Source organism: Tachyglossus aculeatus, chromosome 2 (genome assembly GCF_015852505.1).
Source record: "Tachyglossus aculeatus isolate mTacAcu1 chromosome 2, mTacAcu1.pri, whole genome shotgun sequence".
NCBI classification, from domain to species: Eukaryota; Metazoa; Chordata; class Mammalia; order Monotremata; family Tachyglossidae; genus Tachyglossus; species Tachyglossus aculeatus.
In genome coordinates this window covers 51,347,345-51,363,028 of record NC_052067.1, presented here as the reverse complement: position 1 = coordinate 51,363,028, position 15,684 = coordinate 51,347,345, and the positions used below count along the sequence as shown (strand labels likewise).

The 15,684-nt window shown below is 46.9% G+C and overlaps 1 protein-coding gene across 1 annotated transcript in view; it reads right to left on the bottom strand.

Moving 5' to 3' along the window:
- The window catches only part of BMPER (BMP binding endothelial regulator), a 223,944-nt gene extending 212,331 nt beyond the window's left edge, over positions 1-11,613 (bottom strand). Inside the window, exons 1-2 of the mRNA XM_038770108.1 lie at positions 11,422-11,613; positions 10,175-10,260 (exon numbers count right to left, since the gene is read on the bottom strand). Of these exons, the coding sequence (XP_038626036.1) occupies positions 10,175-10,260; positions 11,422-11,557 (222 nt within the window). The 5' untranslated portion in view covers positions 11,558-11,613. The remainder of the gene's footprint in view (positions 1-10,174; positions 10,261-11,421) is intronic.
- Positions 11,614-15,684: the final 4,071 nt, after the last annotated feature.

Genomic DNA, 15,684 nt, shown 5'->3' with positions numbered 1-15,684 from the left:
GCTAGAATGGATGGGAAACAAAGGGAAATGGAGAGAATACCTTTCACAAATGTGACAACTTTATTTGCTTCTGCCTTTTTAAGAAATGGGGTCATAGGAGAGGCCAGAGCTCAAGGACAGAAGACCTGTTACTCGCTTTGGGATAAGGGTTGGGTTTTTTTTTGGTATTTGGTAAGTGCTTACTACGTGCCAGGCACTGTACTATGTCCTGAAGTAGATACAAAATCATTGGTTGGAAAGATTCCCTGCCCTCCAGTGTACAGTAAACTCCCAGTGAGCAGGGAACAGGTTTTCCTTCTTTGGTACATTTCCAAGTGCCTGGTACTGTTCTTGGTAAATGGTAGATGTGCAATAAATATCTTTGATTATTTTTTTCATGGTATCTGTTAAGCGCTTACTTTGTGCCAGGCACTGTATGTACTATGCACTGGGGTAGATACAAGGTAATCAGGTTGTTCCATATCCCACAAGGGGCTCACAGTCTTAATCTCCATTTTACAGATGAGATCACTGAGGCACAGGAAAGTTAAGTGACTTGACCCAGGTCACACAGCAGACAAGTGGCAGTGCCAGGATTGGAGCCCAGGTCCTCTGACTACTCGCAGACATGTGCTCTATCCACTAGGCAATGTTGCCTGAAAGGTTGGCTCACCAGGGCCTTGTTACTAAGGGCGATTCCCCTACGCCTCACCTGCCCCTTGGTGCTGGTAGATTGGATGTTTCATCAATCGTATTTATTGAGCGCTTACTGTGTGCAGAGCACTGTACTAAGCGCTTGGGAAGTACAAATTGGCAACATATAGAGACAGTCCCTACCCAACAGTGGGCTCACAGTCTAAAAGGGGGAGACAAAACCAAACATACTACAAAATAAAATAGAATAGATATGTACAAGTAAAATAAATAAATAGAGTAATAAATATGTACAAACATATATACATATATACAGGTGCTATGGGGAAGGGAAGGAGGTAAGGTGGGGGGGATGGAGAGGGGGACGAGGGGGAGAGGAAGGAAGGGGCTCAGTCTGGGAAGGCCTCCTGGATGAGGTGAGCTCTCAGTAGGGCCTTGAAGGGAGGAAGAGAGCTAGCTTGGCACATGGGCAGAGGGAGGGCATTCCAGGCCTGGGGGATGACGTAGGCTGGGGGTCGATGGCGGGACAGGCGAGAGCGAGGTACGGTGAGGAGATTAGCGGAGGGTGCGAGGTGGGCTGTAGAAGGAGAGAAGGGAGGTGAGGTAGGAGGGGGCGAGGTGATGGACAGCCTTGAAGCCCAGGGTGAGGAGTTTCTGCCTGATCATCATCATCAAGGGAAAATAGGGCGAGGACATTAGAGGTTAGCCAGAAAAGGCTTCCTCCTATCTCTCTGGCTGTGCATTCTCAGTCTCACGGACTCATTCATTCATTCAATCGTATTTATTGAGCGTTTACTGTGTGCAGAGCACTGTACTAAGTGCTTGGGAAGTACAAGTTGGCAACATATAGAGACGGTCCCTACCCAACAACGGGATCACAGTCTAGAAGGGGGAGACAAGACAACAAAACAAAACATGTGGACAGGTGCTTGTGTCCTTCACCTTAAAGCTGGATCCTTCACTTGCCGACCAGCAGATTTTGCCTGGGCCCCTGCTGGCTTCTGGCAAGAAACATGGTTTTATGCCAAAAACAAATGAGAACTGCCTCGATTCCCCACGCCGTCCCCAACCATCACTGCCATCCCCATGGCAGCGAACTCATTCCTCTTTTGAAACATTTCCCAGCACAAACGCTTAAATCGGGAAATGCTGATTTGGGAGGCTTTCAAAGGTTTACCCCTTAATTGTAATCAGGTCTCCATGCCACCTATATCCTCCAGACTATAACATTTTATGTCTTTTTTTTAGGCTTAAGTTGAGGTTGGACTTTTTTTTAGTACATGTTATGAAATAAGATATGAGCTTATTTTGAGCTTTACTTATCTTTCTGCCAAAAAAGCTAGACCAACTTCAAGTAAATTGGATGATTTTCATCATCCAAAGTGCAGCTTAGACTCTTTCAAAGCCTTTCAACCTACAGACCGAAAACGAATCGCAGTTTACGTCTCCCGCTGGGCCAAGCGAAATCACAGTATGTTCTGCGTTTGTATGGCGCTTTCGGACTTCGGCGCAACTGAAGAATGTTAACTACTTGGGATACTCCTAAAAGACTCAAAGAAAACACGTTAGAACTTGGGAAAGGGCAGAAGGTAAAATAACCTAAAGCACCTTTTACAGTCGCTCCCTTTCCCTCTCGTATCTGTAATGAAACATTGGTCAATTTGCTCACTTCCTCCACGATCCACTTTGGTCTCCAGTCTTTCCCTTGGCCCCGTTGAGCAACCTAGAACAGTGATGGATCTTGAACAGCTGGACAATGACACTGTGCTTACAATGTGCTAAGCAGAGTACTAAGTGCTAGGGGACATACGAGATAATCGCATTGGACACGGTCCCTGTCCCACATAGGCCTCATGCAGATGGGGACCGAGATGGGACGATCTTTCACCATCTTTGGCTGCACCGATAGACATGGTTGCATTCAAGCATGTATGGCACAAGTGTGTTCTGAGGAAGAAAGGAAACAGAGATGGGAACCACACACAAGAAGGGTCCCAAGACGAAAGGAGATGAAAAAACAAAGCAAAAGTTGTCATTCCGTTAAGGGCAGAGAACGCGCCTACTAATTCTGTTGTATTGTACTCCCCCAAGAGCTTAGTACAGTGCTCTGCACATAGTACAATCTCAATAAATTCCATTGATTGATTGATTGCTTTTGATAACTGAGGCATTTGTTTAGTGCTTACTTTTTTTTTTTCCAAGCACAGAACTAAGCATTCATTCTAAGATAGATTGGCGAGCCCACATGGGGCTCCTGGTCTAAGAGGAAAGGAGGACCGGTATTTAATTCCCATTTTAAAGATGAGCAAAATGAGGCACAGAGAAGATAAGTGACTTGCCAGAGGTCACACAGCTGACCAGGGGCAGAGTCAGGATTGGAACCCATGCCCTCTGACTACCAAGCCCATGTTCTTTCCACTAGGCCACATGGCTTCTCAATGAAAGCACTTGGAATTTTGCATACAGTTCTAGCCACCAAGTCGAAGAAAGGACATAAAGAGCTGGAGAATCAATCGATCAATACATCAGTGATATTTATTGAGGGCTTACTATGAATAATAATAATAATGACGGTATTTGTTAAGCGCTTACTATGTGCTGAGCACTGTTATATGCTCTGGGGTAGATACAAGGTAGTCAGGTTGTCCCACGTGGAGCTTACAGTTTTAATCCCCCTTTTACAGATGAGGTAACTGAGGCACAGAGAAGTTAAGCAGCTTGCCCAAGGTCACACAGCAGACAAGTGGTAGAGCTGGGATCAGAACCCATGTCCTCTGACTCCCAAGCCCATGCTCCTTCCACTAAGCCACAAGACCTCTGTACTAAACGAATGGGAAAGAATACATTCATTCATTCATTCAATCGTATTTATTGAGCGCTTACTGTGTGCAGAGCACTGTACTAAGCAATAAAGTTGGTAGACAAATCTCTGCCTCCAAGAGCTTACAAAGATTGGAAGGATTAGGATCCTTCAGTCTGGCAAGATGCAGACCGAAGACATGATTGATGTTCACAGGATCATGAAGGATGTAGACTGGGGAAGGATGAAATTGTTGTTCATGAGACCCCAAAGTGCCAGGATGAAGGAACACCCAGATGACTCTTGAGGGTGACAGGTTTGGAAAAAAAAAAAAAAAAGAAATGCCCTATGACATTCAGAAACGTTCATGGATGATTAGACAAAAAAAACTCAATGAATGGGTTTCCAGGTGGGCAACCATCACGTGGTTTTTCCCAGGCCTGGGTCAAAGATAAAATCTTAGAATGGATGGTCCAGAGATGGTATGACTGAAGTTTTTAATACCAGAATGAAGTATGGAAGGCTGCAGATTAACACTCAGTGCAGGTGACAGTGGAGCAGGTGAGGTGAGAGCAGAGGAACACGTACAGAACCAGGGCTGGGAGGTGAAGGGGAATCTCTAGTTCTCAGGAAAGAAACATGGTGAAATGGATAGAACATAGGCCTGGGAATCTAAGGCCCTGGGTTCCCATTCCAGATCTGCTGAGTAACCTGGAATGGGAAGCAGATCTGCTACTGGTCCGCTGAGTAACCTGGGGTAAATCACTCAACTATTCTGTGCCTCTGTTAAATCATCCATAAAATAGGGATGCAATCCTTGTTCTCCCTCCTACTTAGACCGTAAGCTTGGACTGTGTACAGCCTGATTATCTTGTATCTATCCCAGATACACACAGTGCACGGAACATAGTAGGGCTTAATAAGCAACATTATTGTTATAATTATTATCATTATCATTCTCTATGAATCCTCTATAAGGTTCTACTAGTCTTTATCCAACTTTATCCAACACGGAGAAGCAGCGTGGCTTAAGGGATAGAGCACAGGGTTGGGAATCAGAAGGTCATGGGTTCTAATCCCAGCTCCACCACTTGTCTGCTGTGTGACCTTGGGCAAGTCCCTTCACTTCTCTGGGCCTCAGTTCCCTCATCTGTAAAATGGGGATTAGGAGTGTGAGCCCCATGTGGGACAGGGACTGTGCCCAACCTGATTAACTTGTATCTACCTCAGGGTTTAGAACAGTGCTTGGCACATAGTAAGCACTTAACAAGTACTATTAAAAAAAACTTCAGTCTGTCAAGCTGTGTGGTCTAAGTGGATACAGCACAGGCCTGAGAGTCAGAGGACCTGGGTTCTAATCCAGTCTCTGCTGCTTAATAATAATAACAATAACAATGGCATTTGTTAAGCGCTTACTATGTGCAGAGCACTGTTCTAAGCGCTGGGGAGCATACAAGGTGATCAGGTTGTCCCACGTGGGGCTCACAGTCTTAATCCCCATTTTACAGATGAGGGAACTGAGGCCCAGAGAAGTTAAGTGACTTGCCCAAAATCACACAGCTGACAAGTGGCAGAGCCGGGATCAAAATCCATGATCTCTGACTCCCAAGCCCGTGCTCTTTCCACTGAGCCTCACCTGTCTGCTGTGTGACCTTGGGCAAGTCACTTAACTTCTCAGTTACCTCATCTGTAACATGGGGATTGAGACTGTGCTCCCAATATGGGACATGGACTGGGTCCAACTTGATTAGCTTGTATCTACCCTTGTTCTTAGTATAGTGCCTGGCACATAGTAAGTGCCTGAAAAATTGCTCATTCTTTTCCAAGTGGAAATTCTGAAATGACCATATTCTCTTATGTTCTTATTCTCACCAGCAGCATTAATTGAGAGCTTTATCCTTGATACCGAGCGGTGGCTCCAGAGAAGGGGAAGGCAAATAATAATCATTATTATCATTATGGTATCTCTTAAGCACTTACTATGTGCCCGGTGCTATTCTAAGCAATAAAGTAGTTACAAAATAGTCAGATGCTGTCCCTGTCCCACCTGGGACTCACTGTCTAAGTGGGAGAGAACAGGTATTGACAAGGAAGACAAACATGTACTGGTTTTCCAGGCTCCAGTTCTGGCAAAGAGAAAGAGAATTCTTGCTGCAGTGGCATCGCAGGGGGACTTAAAGACCCGGCGACCATAAGACCACTGCCCCTCAGAATTTAATCACCTCTTGCCTAGAGTACAGACAATTCCCACACGAATTTAGGGCAGGGGAGTGTCCCTCATAAAAACACCAGAGTGTTTCTCAACGAACGCTAGTTTCACAGAAAGGCGCAACTTTAGTGTTATAAAAACCAACTGAATGGTGGGCAATTTGTCTCCGGGTTGGGGGAAGGATAGGCGGTGTTGAACTGTCTCGATTCAAGTAAGGAAACTCAAGACTTGCGGGAGGGGGTCTGCATGTACACACACAACCACACACACATACAAACATACATGTCCAATGCAAGCCCACTGTGCAGCAGAGACTCTGGGGGAAGGGTCCTGAACCTCTCAAGAAAGGAGGCTGAAAATGATGAAAATGATGAGAAGCAGCATGGCTCAGTGGAAGGAGCACGGGCTTTGGAGTCAGAGGTCAGGGGTTCAAATCCCAGCTCCACCAGTTGTCAGCTGTGTGACTTTGGGCAAGTCACTTAACTTCTCTGTGCCTCAGTTACCTCATCTGTAAAATGGGGATGAAGACTGTGAGCCCCCCCGTGGGACAACCTGATCACCTTGTAACCTCCCCAGCTCTTAGAACAGTGCTTTGCACATAGTAAGCGCTTAATAAATGCTATTATTATTATTATTATTATTAAGACAAGGTATTAATTCTCTAGAGAAGATACTAATGCTAGGAACAGTCCAGGGAAAACGTGTAAGAGGCAGATCAGCAGCTAGATGGATAGAGACCATAACAATGATAACGGAAGAACCACTAGAAAGGTTACAGATTATGGCAGAAGACAGGACATTCTGGAGAAAATGCATCCATAGAGTCGCTATGAATCGGAAATGACTGGATGGCCCTTAATAATAATAATAACAATAATAATAATGACACCATGGTAGAAGCCTGGGGTGGGGGGATGGTGGAGACCAATAAGAGGGCTGACTGTGTAGACTAGAGAAACAGCATGGCCTAGTGGATAGAGCATGGGCCTGGGATTCAGAAGGACCTGGGTTCTAATCCCGGCTCTGCCAAGGAGCTGCTGTGTGACCTTGGGCAAGTCACTTAATTTCTCTGTGCCTCAGTTACCTCATCTGTAAAATGGGGATTGAGACTGTGAGCCTCATGTGGGACAGGAACTGTGTCCAACCCAATTTGCTTGTATCTGCCCTCAGCACTTAGTACATTGCCTGGCACACAGTAAGCACTTAACAAATGCCACAATTATTATTTTTACCTACCCAGCATATCTGCCAACAGTGCAGTCACCCCTAGGTAGCACCCTTTGGACATCACCTTAGCAGGCCTAAAGGAGGCGGAGCAGGGGAGAGGAGGTCATGCTAGCAGAAGTGGATTGAAGAGTGATTTTTGGCTGTAAAAATAATAATCACACCTTGAATTTCTATGGCGCTTTTATTTTCCCAAAGCGCTTTCACAACAATGATCTCACTTTGTCCTTGCAGCATCCCAGTGAGGTAAACGGAGGCAGAGATTACTATGTCCATTTCAGAAATGAGAAAAACAAAGCCCACAGAGGTTGGGTGACTTTTCTGAGGTCACACAGCAAGCCAGGCACAGACCTTGGGCAAAAACCACATTTTCTTGATTTTTAGAGTTGTGCTCTTTCCACTAGACTTTGCTATCTCCCCAAGAAAATGTACCTCACCTTCAAATCAGAATAAGAGAGGGAAAGAAGGAGTCAGCTTCTTCACTCCTAGCTCTTGCCAGGGGACAGTGGTAAGGCCCTCTGGGGTTCTGGACATGGGGCTCTGTTTTATACATCATCCTTATTCAGCCCCTAAAGTGACCTACTGGAAAGGGCCCAGAAAAGAGACTGAGGAGACCTGGGTTCTAATCCCGGCTCTGACACTTGCCTGCCATGTAACCTTGGACAAGTCACTTTCCTTCTCTACCTCCATTTCTTCATCCCCAAAATAGAGATGAAATATCTGTTCTTCCTTGGACTGTGAGGCCCATGTGGGCCAGGGACTTTGTCCATTCCAATTATCCTGCACTTGGTGCTTATCACAGCTTTTGGCACATGGTAAGTGGTTAAATACCAACAGCAGTGTTTGTGGGTGTGTACATACCATCACTCTGCATTTTAGCCTTAATTAACAAGGCTCTGGAGTTAAACATCTTCTATTATCCTTTATTATCCTTGGGGGTCTACAAGCCTTTCACAGGCCTTACCTAATTAACTTCTACTAAAACCTCCCACTCACCCTGAAGAATCGTTCACCCCCAATTTAGAGAGGAGGGACAGTGGCTGGGGCCGCATGGGGCAGGGTTAACATTTAATGGATTTTTCCAGGGGAAAAATGTATTTTTAATTCACGGGGCAATCAGCCTGCAGCGTCACGATAACGTCGGTAGAGATTGCTGGGAGTTTTTCACGCCCGAATTAAGCTCACCCCAGAAACACCACAACCAGCTTGAGAAGGAGCATGGCTTAGTGGAGAGAGCACAGGCCTCGGAGTCGGAAGGACCTGGGTTCTAATCCTGGCTCCGGCACATGCCTGCTGGGTGACCCTGGGAAAGTCATTTGACTTCTCTGGGCCTCAGTTACCTCATCTGTGAAAAGTGGGGACAAGAGTATGAGCCCCATGTGGGACAGGGACTGTGTCCAACCTAATTAACTTGTATCTACCCCAGGGCTTCGAACGAGCACAAGTACCCTAATTATTATTATTACCAATGAACTATAAATGCCACTGCTTGCTTCTTCCCCCTAATCCCACCCCCATCCCCAGTTCTGTTTCCTCACCCAGCTGCTGCCACCCTAGACTTCAGGGACACTGGCAGCTCCAAGGGCAGACTTGTGGCCTAATGGAAGTAGGGGGCAACCTTGGTCTTGATGCCCACCTGGATCACGGCAGAGAAGACAAGGCTGGCGACAGCAGGCTGCTGCCACCCTGGATTCTGCTTTTCCCTTTGGCGCAAAGCTGGAGGGTTTCAACAAGAGCTGTTTTGTCTAACAAAACTCAAGACTGCCGCGGAGACTGGAGAATTAAATTACAAATCCTTAAAATCCTTAGTAGATAGGAAGAATTACCCTGGCCAGAAGCTGTCAATCTGGCGGCTCCTAGGCCAATCAGGAACCATCCCCAAGGGTTCAATCTCCCAAGAAAACTGTCCGCAGAACCACAGCGGATGCCAATCTTCGCACGCTAACACACAACAAAAGAGCCGGTTGCAAATCCCCCTTTCCTTCCGCAAAAAGGAGGAGGTAAACACGCAGCCTTGATGAAATGCTCTACATGGAGTCCACAGTTTTGTTTTTTCAAAATAGACTTGTTTAGCCTCTTGCGGGCTCAGCCAGTAAATCAGGGGAAGAATCAGGATTAAGACCTCCTGACAACCAGTTCTGTGTACAGGTCATTAAATAAAATTTATCTGGCAATGGGGCTCCCCCAAATGCAGTCTAAACAGTGCTCTACCCTGTTAAAATTGGTGGCAACATTTAAAATCCTGGGGATGGTAATAAATTTTCCACTTCTGTACCTATTGATTTACTTAATCCCAGGATCCAGCTGATAGACACATTCACCTTCGCCCATTTATCATTTCTGCATGCTAGCCCTGCCTTTTTCTTGACAACCTCTGCTTCACAGTGTAAACACAAAAGCCTGCAGGCTGAAACTGATAAGAATCCCATTACTTTCTCCATTTAAACCTGGAACCCCCCTGCACTAAACAGTAGTAATTAATCACTTGCAATTAATCACCTTTATGCCTTTCCTGCCAGGTTTTGTGAACTTCTGGGGCACTTTAATTTGGTTTGTTAACCATGATTAGATCATAAGGCAGTACTTAAAAAATCAAGAGACCCTCCCCCCTACTTAGGAACCGTTATTTCTCTTGGAGCCTACCATACGGAAACTCTTGTTTCTCTACGTTTCCTTCATTTTCATTCAGCCTCTCTACTTCATGACTCTAGACTGTAAGCATTCAATGGGCTAAATGGCAGAACTGAAAGACGATTCAAAACGAAAATTGATGTTTGAACTACAGCTGGGCCGTCCTTTAAAATCCTCTACATTGAACTTCCAAACTGTCAATCACCACCAAAGCTAGAAAAATATAGAGTCTTGTCCTTGGGACAAGGGACTTAGAAAGTCTAACAATTCTGGAAAATTTTCTGCTCATATCTTTCATTCTGCCCGGTATTTTTTTCAACCACTCTCCCCTCCCAAAGACTTGGTCTTCTTTTTCAACCTCAGCTTCTAAGAAGTAACAATGGAGAAAGATCCACCTTGGGGCATCAGTGACTGAAAGCACCTGTGACCAGTTACGGGCACTCACCCTGTAACATATAATTGTCCAAAAAGCTTACAAAATCAATCAACCAGAAGATTACTTCTGAGAGCTCAAGGTCAAAAATATGATTCACCAGACTGAGGAATGGAATTTTTCTTTTTAAGCAGCAAACCTCAGAAATCACCTTACATGATCTGACTGCATGGACTATCCCCTCCTCATTCAACTCCTACCACCAAGGACCCAAGTGCTGTGAGTATCTGAAATCCAAACTTACCAGGCAGATGCACATGATACACGGGTTGTCTGTGATAAACGGGATCTGTAGAACTTCCCCTTCATTCTCACATTTTGCAACTGATCCTGGAGCAGAAATAAAACATTTTTTTTAATTTAATGGTCTAAAATTTCCAGGTACAGATACTCGGTAATAATTTCTTCCCGGAAAGTACAGGCACCCTTGCTATTTATTTCTTAACTGGTTGGCTTTAAACAACTAAAGGAATCAAAATCAGACACCCAGAAACAATTCCATTTCCAAAAGAGCAAATTTTCATGAGATCCAAAGAAAATTCTGTAAATGACTGGCCTTTTCATTCTTACACAAATGAAAGTAGCTCTCTTTGTGTGTCATATCACTGCACTACTTTAGTGCAATATTAAGCATTTTATAAGAAACTAAATAATTCTATAGCTGTGCCGGCATTTTCAACTCACATCTTTTGTGATCTTCCAAGATCAGGCATCCCACCAGACCGCTTTCAAAACGAAGGAAACATTAAAGATCTATGCAAATGGGCCTTGTTCTGATCAGCCACATATAATCTAGTGTTTGAATCACTTTTTGAAATATAACACTTTTTGCTTTTACTAGAAATTGACAACATTTTCCTTTACACACCAGGTGTCAGCAAAGTATGTACTTCAGAAAAAAAAGCATGTATCTTCACCTGTCTGAAAACATGTAATTACACCCTACGATCATTATCCTTTTTAAAAAATATATATTTTCTTTAAATTCAAGGTGAGGCGTCGGGGGGGAGGGGGAGAGGGGACAGAGCCCAGGATGAATTTTGGAATCCTGCAGGTTCGGTGGAAAATGGGGAAAACCTTCAGCAGATTGTCTAGTAGTGAGTCGGGAATTGCGTGGTGGATGGAGAGGTGCTCCCAGGCTTCAGGTGAGAAGGGCTGGTATTCCCAACTCTCTCTACCTTGCCTGCTCCCAGATCACCCTGAGAACCACCCGGGCTCTGGGTTTTCCACCCGTGCCAAGCAGTTTTGCAGATTGGGGGGGTGAGCTCGGCTCCCTGCCCCTTTCCCTTCTCACGGTGCCCAATCCTGGCCAGTCCAGCCCTCCCCTCCTCTCCAGGTACCCAGCTCCGGGAGGACCTTTGGGGGGATGAAGGAGGGAACCAGCCCAGGATCTGGGAATGAGAAGCAATCCAATCCAATGGGGGGTGAGGAACAGGCTGGGGGGTGAAGGATGGGGTTGAGGAGCCTGGGTTTGGGGAGGACAGCCCCTACCTGTCAGGAAGGAGGAAGCCAGAGCCATGTGGACGCCCAGGTTGCTGAGCAGCAGCAGCCAGACGCTGACGGTGATTCCGGGCCAGCTGAGCCACTCCAGATGAGCCAGACCCCTGACCCCGGGCAAGCCGACCATCGTCCCCTGGAGTGGGCTGGAAGTCTAGCACGTCCTCTCCCTCCTCCTCCTCCTCCTGGTCCTCCTGCTCCTGCTGCTGGCTGCTAATGCTGCTGCTGCTTTTCACAGAGCCAAGGGGTTCTCCCTGACTGGCGTGTGCAGAAGGGGACAGGAGGAGGAGGGGGAGGAGGGGGAGGGAAAGGGGAGAGCTAAGCTGGGCTGGGCGAGGAGGAGGGGGTCTTGGCTCCTACTGCTGCTGCTGCCCCCTCCTCCTCCTCTTTCCCCTCCTCCTTCTCCTCCTTTCCTTCCTCCTCCCCCCCTCCTCCTCCTCCTCCTTTCCTTCCTCCTCCCCCCCTCCTCCTCCTCCTCCTTTCCTTCCTCCTCCTCTCCCCCCTCCTCCTCCTCCTCTCCTTCCTCCTCCTCTCCGCCCTTCTTCTCCTCCTTTCCTTCCTCCTCCTCTCCCCCTCCTCCTCTCCCCCACCTCCTTCTCCTCCTTTCCTTCCTCCTCCTCTCCCCCTCTCCCCCTCTCCCTCTCCTCCTCCTCCTTTCCTTCCTCCTCCTCTCCCCCTCCTCCTCCTTTCCTTCCTCCTCCTCCTCTTCCCCCCCTCCTTTTCTTCCTCTTCCTCTCTTCTTCCTCCTCCTCCTCTCCCCCCTCCTCCTCCCTGAAAGGTTTCTGTGGCTTTGAGGAGCCGCCGGTCCCGATCCTTTTGAGCGTGCGGGTTAGAGACGGGGAAAGATAGACGGGGCAGAGAGAGACTGGGCAGGCGGGGGTGGATGCGAGGGACCGGACACAGCAGGGAAGAGTGTGTGTGTGTGTGTGTGTGTGTGTGTGTGTGTGTGTGTGTGTGTGTGTGTGTGTGTGTGAGTGTGTGGTGTGTGACACACAGAGGCAGGGAGAGTGTCTGAACGGGGGAGGGCGAGCATCTCCTGTCCCCATGGAGACAGCCACCTCCATCCCCACCAACATACACAACACACACACACAAGCCACGCCCCACCCTTTCCAGCAGCGCACACACTTACTGCACACTCTACCCATGGTCACACACCCTCACTGCACACTCTACACATGCTCACACTCCTCGCACACTCTGCACATGCTCACACTCCTCGCACACTCGGCACATAATAATAATAATGGCATTTATTAAGTACTTACTATGTGCAAAGCACTGTTCTAAGCACTGGGGAGGTTACAAGGTGATCAGGTTGCCCCACGGGGGGCTCACACTCTTCATCCCCATTTTACAGATGAGGTAACTGAGGCCCAGAGAAGTGAAGTGACTTGCCCAAAGTCACACAGCTGACAATTGGCAGAGCTGGGATTTGAACCCATGACCTCAGACTCCACAGCCCGGGCTGTTTCCACTGAGCCATGCTACTCCTCACACACACTACACATGCTCACACTCCTCACACACACTACACATGCTCACACACACACACACCCTCACTGCACACTATATATATGCTCAACAAACTCTCACTGCATGTTCTACACACTATATCATTGTTATTATTATTATTATTATTTATTGTATTTATTGAGCACTTTGTGCAAAGCACTCTATTTAGCTCTTGGGAGAGTACAATATAACAATGCTCACACACACGCACACACACACACACACATATCCTCACTGCATACTCTACACTTGCTCATCCATTCATTCAATCATATTTCTTGAGTGCTTACTGTATGCAGAGCAGTGTACTAAGCACTTGGGAGAGTAATAATGAGAGTACAATATAGCAATGCACACACACACACATCCCCAATGCATACTCTACACTTGCTCATTCAATCATATTTTTTGAATGCTTACTGTGTACAGACCACTGGACAAAGTGCAAAGTACAATTCAGCACATGTACACCCTCACTGCACACTCTACACATGTTCATACATACACACTCACAACCCTAAACTCCCTAAACACACACAGCCTCACCAAACTCCCTCCAAATGTTCACACACACAGCTTTGCTGCACGCCCTACAAATACTCACAAGCACACACACACACAGCTCACTGCATACCCTATACAGGCTGACAGGAATACTACTTGACTCGTATTCATATACAGGCACAGCATTCACACAGACTGGTATGCACCGAATGCACACACTTTCACACACAGGTTTATACTCACATAATACACAGACTCACACATTCACAACCGACACGCTCACTCTTGCCCTCCTTCTGACCTGATGAAGCCCCTTTCCCAGGTCCACAGAGCAGAAGTCTCCCCAAGCCATCAGGGAAGGGGAAAGAAGGTGGAGCCATTGGGATGGGGAGGCCTGGGGTGACCTCCACCCTGAGCCAGGGCATGGGTGGAGGGGCTTTGCCTCAGTCACCCCCAAGACCTGGACCCTCCCAAGTGGTCCTCCCTGACTCAGCAGCCCAGATGCAGGATTTCCAGCTGATCTGGCTCCCCCATCCCCAATCTCCACAGCCCCCCTTGAGTGCTACCACCAAATATCCACCAACTAACGTCCTTCCCTCACACCCCAGCCCCAGTCCTAGCTGGGCCCATCGGAGGATGCGGGTAAGAAAAGCGCAAGGGAATCAGCCTTCTGAGAGGTCTGGCAAGAGCCCCACCCTGTTGCCCCCTCTCCTCCTCTCCCACTAGTTCCTGGCTCCAGGAACGTCCCGGCTCATTGATCCTACTTGGGCCTGGGGCTCAGCAAAGTTGGGCTAGTTCTACTTTAATGGTAAATCTGCTGAAATCTGTGTTTACAAACAAAATGCTTTGTGCAGTGCACATTAGATTAGGGTGCTGACAACTGCTCCAGGGGGCCTGGCCAGCTGCTCTGTTGGCCTTAGCGCAAACCAGCCTGAAAGTACCAGCGGCCGGTGCATTCCGTCCTGCTCGCAAGCTCTCATCCGCCTCCACCGCCACTTTCTCTCCCTGATTGTTTTTGTCCTACCATCCCCTCCTCCCACCTTCCAGCCCCCCATCAGGTCTGGAGTCTTCATGAGAGGAACCCAGGAAAGAGAGGAATCCAGTTGCTCAGACACCAAACTGTCTGCCACTCTAAAAATCTCATTCAGCTGAAAAAAATAAAAATAAACTCTGTGGAACGTACCCAAATGGTGAAGATGATGATGGTGTTTGTTAAACACTTACTAGGTATGTTGCCAATTTGTATTTCCCAAGGGCTTAGTACAATGCTCTGCATACAGTAAGCGCTCAATAAATACGATTGATTGATTACTAGGTACCAAGCACTGTACTAAGCGCCAGAGTGGATACAAGTAAATCAAGTTGGACACAGTCCCTGTGCCATGTGGGGATCACAGTCTCAATCACCATTTTACAGATGAGGTAACTGAGGCACAGAGAAGTGAGGCGACTTGTGCAGGGTCACACAGCAGACAAGTGGCAGAGGCAGGATTAGAACCCATGACCTTCTGATTCCCAGGCCCGTGCTCGATCCACAAGGCCACACTGCTTCCCCCGTTCCTCCCCTTTGGAAGCTGCTGAAGAGTATTTACCAGTGAAGAAAGAGTTGTTGCAAACAGGAGGGTGTGTGTTTTTGAAATAAATTTGCCTGTAATCCCTCAATAGCCAACATCCAGAATCTCATCACCAGATAAATACAATCAGTTTAAACCACTATCATCGACTTCCCAACCTAAACCTGAATAGGCTTTTTAGATAGGAATGCTAATCCCAGCTTCATTTAGGGAACATTTAATTAGAGAGAGGTGGGGCTGCTGGGTTTTCTTGGAGCTTCATTAATAAACACATGCATGGCAGAGATTAAGTAAGCATCTGAAGAATGTATATATACCCTATACTGCTACGTATCAGGCATACATAATATGGTAGGTTGCATACCAAGCGTCTTCTTTATAAATAGAATCTAGGCAGTGTGTATAAGGTGTTTTTTAGTGATTGGCATGTTTCTTTGTGGTTCGCTGAAGTTCTAACTATAGATCTCCCTGTAGGTGTAATTCTAAAAACCACAGTAGAAACAGCTTTCATCTTTCTGGAAGTCAGCACAATGAAAAGATGTACAGAAGTTTCTGGCAAAGCCAACGGTTCTCCCTTTTTGTGAAAACAAACTGCTCACACTGTTAATTCCCTCCTCCCCACTTTCCTCACAGAAGCGGGCTTCTCCTCGTTTATCAGAACATC